Below are 9,810 nucleotides of genomic sequence, written 5' to 3'. Positions count from 1 at the left end.
CATATGGGGACATTCCATAGGCGTAATGGTTTTAATACCGTACACACACCCACACCCACCCACACACACACACACACACACACACACACACACACACACACACACACACACACACACACACACACACACACACACACACACACACACACACACACACACACACGTTAGTTTTTGTGACATATGGGGACATTCCAAAGGCGTAATGGTTTTAATACCGTACACACACCCACACCCACACCCACACACACCCACCCACACACACCAACCCACACACACACACCAACCCACCCACACACACACACACACACACACACACACACATACACACACACACACACACACACACACACACACACACACACACACACACACACACACACACACCAACCCACACACACACACGTTAGTTTTTGTGACATATGGGGACATTCCATAGGCGTAATGGTTTTAATACCGTACACACACCCACACCCACACACACGTTAGTTTTTGTGACATATGGGGACATTCCATAGGTGTAAGGGTTTTAATACCGTACACACACCCACACACAACCACACACACCAAAAGACCACATTCTAGAATATAATTTGGGTAGTCGTCTCATCTTGTACCTGTAGTATTATTATTGGTATTCAAAACAAAGAGTACACATACTGTAGGCCCTGTGGCATCCTCTGTATTTATTTCTCTGTTTAAAGATTTCGTTTCTATCCATAAAAAAAAAGGAAAAATAGATTTCCCATTAACCTTTTCCTCCTTCCAACACCTGTCACTGTGAGAAACTACAAACCCAATTTCCAGAAAAGTTGGGATATTTGTATGCCAGTACCCCCTGGCATATGGGTGAGCTGCATGTGTGTGAAGGTACCATTGACACAGAGGCATATATTGTGATAACTAACACATTAATTTACATCATTATTTAATATAATGTTATTTGGGAATTAACACGATGTCAAATTTAATTAACAGCAATTCATGTATTATTTCATCTATGATTCATATACAATGTTCATTAGTTGCTGTAGCAGTAATCATTAATAAATGGTTTAGTTCTTCATGAGCGATACATTAAATCCTTATAATCTAGATTCATCTTCTCACTTGTCCAGATGGATATGGTTATTACCTTTACATGGACAACATGGACTTGAGTTGTTGCTTAAATGTGTATGGCATAACTGATTACTTATATTTTCATGTTGTTTGTATTCAGTGCATTTCAAAGTAATCTGACCCAACCCTGCCAACTGTTCCTCAGTATAACATGGTGAGCTAAGCCTCAATGTTTCTACATAGTCAGTTTTGTATGGTATATTACACAGAATTTATCTGTGTACAGTATGTAAGTTTCTTATATCTTATTATGGGATCTGCTGTGACCTCTAATGTTTCAAAATGTTGGTAGCTCAGTTTGAATCTGAAAGTTCCCAGTTCTCTCTTATCCTAAGGGTTGATGAGCCAAAATCAACTCAATAGTCAGATGACAAATCACATTTGTATTTCTGTTTACATATATACAGATATCAGCAAGTATTTACAGACATTATCAGTTGCATACATAACCCTGATTATCACAATTCCAGTAACATAAAAGAGAGTAGAATATGAGAGCATATGTAGCAAACAAACTAATTTACAAAAACACAGTCAAGACTTTTGTCAAGACTTCAGAAACCTTTTCAAATCATTAAAGTGACCTGAGTCTGACTTTAGTCTCAAGTCAAGTGACTTGAGTCCCCACCTCTGCATCATCATCATCATCATCATCAGCAGCATTAACATCATCATCGCTGATGTCATGTAGCCAATCCAATTCTTCATCCATTTCCCCTTCCTCCTCTTCCGCCAGCCTAGGAGTTCATTTGAGAATGCCTCTGTAGGTGCATGCTATAGTCTGCTGCCTGAGTCTGAAGTCTTGCAGTTTTCTCTTAGGTAGACTGATGAGGCCCTTGGACCCCTCCTCTGTGAATCCATTCATATAGCCTGTAAGGTCACACATGAATAATAATGGAATTACCGTCACACTAAACATTTAATCAGAGATAGATTATTTATGTTACAGTTCTCAATCGATTTGGTACATTTCTCCAAACTTAGGTAACTGCTCTCAATACATTTAACACAGTGATCCATACACTTTGTAATTGTCCTAAACAGATAGTAAATTCTCCTTACATACATCTCATTATCTCATACAAATTACAAATCAAAAGCATCATTTTCTCAAAACACTGAGCACAAAAAATCCCTAACGTTATCACAGCAATTTATACAGCCAATCAAATCTCTTAAATATATCAGGAAAAACATTTGCCACTTTTTCATTGGTTTTCATAAAGATCACAAGCATTTTTGTGCCATTTTCAAAACACAACAAACAAAACTGTGAATGCAATTTAATTCACAGAAATTCAATTCGGCCAACTGAAAAATTTCGATGTAATCAGTCATTTGAACATTTTAAATTGGAGACCTGAATTTTTTTTACAGTGTATACAACTAAACTCGTCATTAAAGAACTTTGAAGAACACAATTAAAGAACATGAAAAATGGGTAATTTCATTCATGTATTTGTGTATCTACAGCTGCATTTTTTATTAAATCAACAGAGAAAACACTTGTAGTTTTAATGTCAGTATTAACTTTTGATAAATGCATTAATAGAATAAACTGCAGTGCTTCATTATGCAGTGAATACTAAACTGTTTTGCCAATATAAGAATGTTTTTAGTTTGCTGTGTTAATAGTTTTGAGAGTAACTACATTAATTTGGAGAAATATGTAAAATCGATTTAGAAAAACTGTAAGATGAATCAAATTAAAATAATCTTTGAAGGCTAATTATCCTTAGTTTTTTGAGAAAATACTAGCATGATTGCTTTTCACTTTAAAATAGTTTGACCTACGAATGTTAAAATCCATAAAGCCAGATAGTTTGACTTACTTCCTGTTTGTGTGCGGACTGAAACGGTGGCCATCAGTGACTGAACCTTTTCTATGAAGCATACATTATTATGAAAAGTGTTTTTTTTTTTTAAAGTAGTAGTTTTTCTACTTACCAGGATATTGGTAGCTAGTACATGGTGAAGTTGGGATGGAGGAACTAGCACATGGAGAAGTACTGTTTGGAAATAAAAAATAACAAACCACATTAGAACAATTCTTTCGAACTCTTTGCCAGATGTACAAAAATAAACACTTCAAAACTATCAAGTGTTCTATCAAGAAACTATCAAACCTGAATGAATTTGGCATTATAATGTAATTTACATTATGAACGTGCAAGTATACAAAATATTGAGTGCCAACAGCACTATAAAACCAGCACTTACTCCAAATCACACATCGTCACTCTCCATTAAAGCACAGTACTTGAGTTCTGTACTTAAGTACATTTTTTGAGTTTCTGTTCTTTACTTGAGTATTATTTTTTTTTTAAAAAGGGAAATTTAATTTTGATACTCAAGTACTTTTAAATACAAATACTTCTGTACTTTTAAAAAATCTGAAAAAAATCAGTTTTTACAACTTTCACTTGTAACGGAGTAATATTTGACCAGTAGTACTTTTACTTTTACTCAAGTAATAGAGTTGTGTACTTTGTCCACCTCTGTTTGGTCATCATATTGCAATATATCATTTTACATGTTGATTTCAGCTGATTGGCTAACCCACAAGATGAATGGAAAGACATAAACAGAAATATAGGTACACTTTGATTTATTTGAACAGCTTTTAACAAAAATCAATAATAAAGAAAAAAATAACAGCATGACAGCATGTGTAACGTGGCTCCTCTTTCTCGTCTCAAATAGTCACATCCGTAACCAGGATGGCGACGTCACTCATGGCTGGCACCTCGTGGGAACTGGCAGGCCGGCTCCCATGTCTCCTCCCAGATTTTTCCACTGTATCAGTAAAAAAAACAAAAGAGTAAAAAAATAAATATTGTATGATTGTATGATAATTCTTGTATTTCATTGTTTTTATACAAACCTATACATATATAGTGCTTGATGCAATGTAACAGATAAACATCAGCCACATTAATTGATAAAATGATAGAAAGTTAACTAGCCAATAGCCGATATCAGTCAACAAGGCCAATTATAATTATTAATTATTTAAATATTTCAGAATAAACTGGTACATTTCTTGTTTTATTGAATTCATTATTTATTTAATTAATTTGGTCCTCCATAACAGTGTAACCAACAGTGTAATTCATATACAGGTAGGTCTCCAAAATTAAAATATTGTGCAATATTTCAAGCAATTTTTGTTGTTTTAATCTTGATGATTACAGTTACAGCTCATGAAAACCATAAATTATCAACTCAAAAAAATAGAATAAAGAGGAATACAAAAATGTTGACCTTTTGAAAATAGATGTACAAATCTGACTTATCAAAAATTGTTAATGCATACATTCTATATTGGTATGGCTGCTTTTGCACAAATTACTGCATCAGTGTGGTGTGGTATGGAGGCCATCAGTGTATGGCATTGCTGAGGTGTTATGGAATCCCAGGTTGCTTTGATAGTGACCTTGAGGTTGTCTGTAATGTTGGGTTTGGTGTCTATCATTGTCCTCTCTATATGGGGTTCAGGTGAGATGAGTTAAGCACAGCAATACCATGCTAAGCAAACCAGTTACTAGCAATTTTGGCACTGTGGCAGAGGCAGAGTGCTGCTGGTAAAGGAAATCAGCATGTACATAAAGCTTGTCAGCAGATGGAACCATGGTCTAAAATCTTCAGGTAGAAGGCTGCATTGACTCTGGACTTAAAACCTAGTGGACATGACAATTCTCTCAACGCTGCTTGTTGGTTGCAAAACTTTGAGACAATCTGTACATTTGAAGTTGTGTGTGTTACAATATACATTCCAACCTTTATCCACCACCTATGAGATGGTTAAAAGTGGAAATAGAAAGGACATTTATGAAGGCAATATAACCCAATATAAAGCAGTACTTACCATGCAGAGCAAGGTAACCATTTCACCCTTACTTCTGCTTGACCCTACAGAAAGACACAAATATATAATCAGGTTTTAAAAATCATCATTTTTGGGGCAAGGCCACTTGGCCTTCAGTTGAACTTAAATGGACTTAAATTACCACTTTCTTAAATGGTCAGAATTTTGTGAAATGCCAGATGAGCCATAGACAATGAAGAGATGATCAGAGTCTAATGAAAAATATATTTCTTACCTCATTTATCCTTCTTCTTGTTATGGAGTCATATTTGAAAACTTGCTGCCTACTACATTTCCGGCAAACTTAAATGACAAAAAATAAATAAATGAATAAATTATAAATTAACCATAAATGTCAAAACACTTTAACAATTTACACTTTAACAAATTCTTAACCCAGTTTCATAAAACCTGGGGACCAACATTAACCATTGTCCTTGAACTTTGAAAATATCAGAAAATACAGCTAAATAACTAAAGAATACATTATATTAAGGGCCATTCACACCAAGAACGATAACTATATAAAAAAATATTGTTCTCGTTAATATGATAAACTATAACGATAATGACATGGAGAACAATATCATTGGGGATCACTTTTAAAGTGATTTTGAGAACGATAAAAAGCTAACAGCCAATAAGAACCCTTCACATTTTAGCCATCACATTTATTAACACAAAGCGAAACTTTGCTTATCGTTGGTCAGTCTGGGCTCTTTTATCGTTATGGTTATAGTTATCATTCCTGGAATGAAGGGGCTGACTACTATTTGAGCTGACCACTGATCTGTGTGTGTGTGTATTCATCTCTCCTCAAGTGTGTATTGTTCATTGCTTTACTCCTAGTGTGTGTGTTCAGTACTGAAAGGTATGTATGTGAGGACAAATTCCTTTGTGTATTACAAAAATTTAAAATTACTCACTATTAACTGATTGACTGTACTTAAATTCACCTGGAAATTTCTGTATTTCATATATAATGATTACAAAAAGGGGAAATTAATGCATAGTGTGCTATGACCACAGTTCACTTACACTTTCTTTTTTTGGGGGGGGGGTTGTTCCTTCACAGGGAGAGAGACAGGGTATAAATTTAAAAGGAAAAATTTCTCCTTTTGTTGGTCCTGAGGCTGGGGCTCGGTCTGGGCCTCTGGCAGGTCCTGAGGCTGGGGCTCGGTCTGGGGCTCGGTCTGGGGCTCTGACAGGTCCTGAGGCTGGGGCTCGGTCTGGGGCTCGGTCTGGGGCTCTGACAGGTCCTGAGGCTGGGGCTCGGTCTGGGGCTCGGTCTGGGGCTCTGACAGGTCCTGAGGCTGGGGCTCGGTCTGGGGCTCGGTCTGGGTCTCTGACAGGTCCTGAGGCTGGGGCTCGGTCTGGGCCTCTGGCAGGTCCTGAGGCTGGGGCTCGGTCTGGGGCTCTGGAAATGTTGTTGTGGAGTTCCCTACAATATTGTATGTTAATTTTCAATATTTCCTCATCATAAAAAAAAACCCAGTTTAAAACTGTCATGACTTAAATTACACAAATCCTACCTTCTTTCATCAGTACAAAATTGTAGGCCTTTTTCATGGTGGCCACAATTTTTATGTTGTCTTCAGTGGGTGGCAGATGAGTCACCACATCGGCCGCCCACTTTCCAGAGACCTTATCTTTCTTGGCGTAAAAAAGAATTGGGACATAGCCCAATGCACTTAGTTTTTTTTACCTGTAATAAATAAATGCAGACAGCAAAAATTTGTTATTCCTACTGCATTATTTTCCATCCTATTGAAAAAAATTTCATTAAATATCCCAAGCTAGGAGCCCTCCCCCGGACAGCCCGTACGCCAAATACGCATAAACTTTGATCTAGAATCTAGATATAAAATCTTGATTATAAATGCACTAATAAATTAAAACATTAACATTTAACATTTTTTGTGATTATGACTAATCAAGTCAATCTGTTGTGTATCACCTGAATCACTTCACTCAGGTCATGATGAACCGTTCTTCCTGCTGCTTAGCTTTGCTTATTTGAATTAAGATAGCTGATGAATGTGGATAAATGTTTGATCATTAGTGATTCTAATCTGTAGTTAGCAATCTGGGTTTCTAACGGGAACACTAAAAGTCCTAACACCCTTCAAAAATAATTATATTGATTGGACACACAAAACAAAATATGATGACAAACATTAATTTTGACTGGACTCCCTCTTTGGCCACCTATCCACCTGATCCAAACGCTACAGTGGTAAATGGATAATTTAAGTAACAGAGATTGTTTTGGCTTTATAGCGGTTCTTGAATAAAGACTGATGGCATTCACATGCGCATTCTATTCCATGCATGCATGCATGTCAATAAAATGACAAATTAATTAAAATAATATTTTACACCAATGCCATCTATGACTACCTCAAATTAATTCACTGACAGATTAAACTTATTTTTGTAAAATGAGGCCCTTGCCCTATCATACAATATTAATGAAAGTGAAACAAATCATATTGCTTAATGAAATATGAGCATTTCTACTTACTGCAATATGGGCAGAGTCCACCACTCTTCCTGCATTTCTATTTTTTAGGACCCTTTCCCCCCACTTACTGCCCAGGTTTTTTTTTTTTTTTTTTTGGCTGCTACTTTGTTTTTGTGAGATGGCTGCGAAACAAGAGCTGCAGGTTTTGCAGCTCACCTGTGTTGGTAAAATTATACCAAAGTCAGACATCATATGATGTGGAAATGATCAAGATACAGTTTAACTTGGCTGTATACAGGAAAAAGAGGAACACAAGAAGCACAGTGCAATCCAGAATATGCATCTCTAGATTGACACAGGATTATTATTATTATAATCATACAGTGAAAGTGGCAGATGTAGACACCCAGGCTACTCTAATCAATGTTGCCTATCGCGTTTGGTGCAAAACAAGCAATCAAAATTTATATCAACCAGACGCCTTACATTATCACTGTTTTGTAACAGTACAGATATCATACAGGGTCATTTAGTAAGCGCATACTTTAGTGTCCAATTGACCTAATAATGAGAAATGTAGAACATTAAAACCAAATATTTGAATTATGGACATAATGCTCTATTCAACTTTCCCTCACCTGGTTAGGTGCTTGGCAGGAGGGGCAAGGCTTGAACTTCTTTGGAGACATTTTGAAATCTACATCACACACACACACACACACACACACACACACACACACACACACACACACACACACACACACACACACACACACACACACACACACACACACACACACACACACACACACACACACACACACACACACTTTATACAGTGCACTTTAGACAGCATCAACAAACACAACACAACTTATTGGCATAACCAATCATTTTTCATATGTGTCATTGTTATATATTTTCTAATTTACGTATTTTGGAAGCTACTTTGAATCAGTCAAAAATTGACGACAGCATTACTTATTACATTACAATGAATTGTTTTATTTCATATTGAAAAAATGTTATGCTACAGTGTAGTAGTTATGGATTCATTTGTATTGTCAATTATGGATTTATTTTGGTTGTGTATTATATAATTTTGCGTTGATTTTTAACAATTAGACTGTAAAACAAACCAATCTGGCAACACCGTTCTTCATTCTGAACATTTAGCCTATAATGTTGGATAATAGTTGTGGGCTAATGCAATATGTCTTAATGCAATACTTCAAAAAATATTACATCCCTCTATGATTGTATCTTACATGATTATATGCGACAAAAATTACCTTGAATTAAATTAGCTAACATGTGCTAACCCGCACATATGGTGCAGAAAGCTATATTTTTATAATGTCCTATTATTTATCGTCATAAGAAATGGCCACCTTACAAATCTAAAGTTTCTAAACACAACTTCTTGTCCTGATTGAACAGTTTTTGATGTGTAATTTGATGTGTAATCCATCTCTATTAATTAACCCTTATACTTACCGAGTAGAAAATCGCAATGAACCTTGGGATCGGCCATACGGTGACATCAGCGTTTAATTTTGAGGATTTAATAAAAATAAAATAATAATAATAAAAAAAGATTAATTGAACTCAATCGTAGCATATTATATTTATTATAATCAACAAACCTCCGCTAAAAATACGTTATCCAGCATGCTATAAATAAAGCAGTGTCATACCTGGACAAGAAAACGCTTAAACTGCTTACTTGCATGCGCCTTGGAGCGTTGTTAAACTCACCTTTTAATGCCCCTTTACCTGCAGTTGAGCGTTGCTTAGATCAAAATCACCTTTGAATGCCGTTTTACCTGCAGTTGAGCGTTGTTAAACTCACCGCTGAATGCGGTTGTACATCATGTGTGTTGTTAAACTCACCGCAGACGAACGCGCCAAACCTTTATATAGAGGGCACTTTGATATCCAATTGCGAGGGTTTTTAAACATCAAAAACCAGTCGGAGCGCCAGATAAAAATGATCTGGGGGCCACCATTTGACTCGCCCTGGCATAAATAGTTTTTGTAACATATTCCTTTTTATTTTTATTGATTGTACAGTCGACCCATAAGGCAGACAACGGGTTACGGTGTGCGGACCCAAGACGTCAAATTTCAACGCAGTTGAGTTCTATAGAAGTCTATCGGACTACCTTGCACGTTGAAAAATAACGCCAAAGGTATACCCATTGCGTTCAAAAGTGACGCCATGGTCCCTTGACCATGCGTCAGACATTTGACGAGTAGGGAGTGAGACTGTGTTGGGAGTGAAGGATGGCCCCCTCAGAGGCCAGGCCCACAGTTTCCATAACTCTGGGCGCGGATGCAGGTATCTCCCGCCCGCCTG

General features: G+C 36.6%; 1 protein-coding gene across 1 annotated transcript; it reads right to left on the bottom strand.

Annotated features, from left to right (window-relative positions):
• Positions 1-1,747: 1,747 nt before the first annotated feature.
• On the bottom strand, positions 1,748-7,553 carry LOC137058505 (protein TsetseEP-like). Its single transcript, XM_067431793.1, has 7 exons — positions 7,512-7,553; positions 6,520-6,692; positions 6,026-6,428; positions 5,223-5,290; positions 4,988-5,031; positions 3,067-3,915; positions 1,748-1,989 (listed from the first exon to the last, which is right to left on the bottom strand). The coding sequence occupies exons 2-4, from the start codon at positions 6,554-6,556 to the stop codon at positions 5,275-5,277; spliced, it is 456 nt and encodes a 151-aa protein (XP_067287894.1). The 5' UTR covers positions 6,557-6,692; positions 7,512-7,553; the 3' UTR covers positions 1,748-1,989; positions 3,067-3,915; positions 4,988-5,031; positions 5,223-5,274.
• Positions 7,554-9,810: the final 2,257 nt, after the last annotated feature.

The sequence above is a fragment of the Pseudorasbora parva genome, chromosome 22 (genome assembly GCF_024679245.1).
Source record: "Pseudorasbora parva isolate DD20220531a chromosome 22, ASM2467924v1, whole genome shotgun sequence".
In the NCBI taxonomy this organism is placed as follows: Eukaryota; Metazoa; Chordata; class Actinopteri; order Cypriniformes; family Gobionidae; genus Pseudorasbora; species Pseudorasbora parva.
Note: the sequence above shows the minus strand (reverse complement) of the source record. Positions and strands in the feature narration are given on the sequence as shown.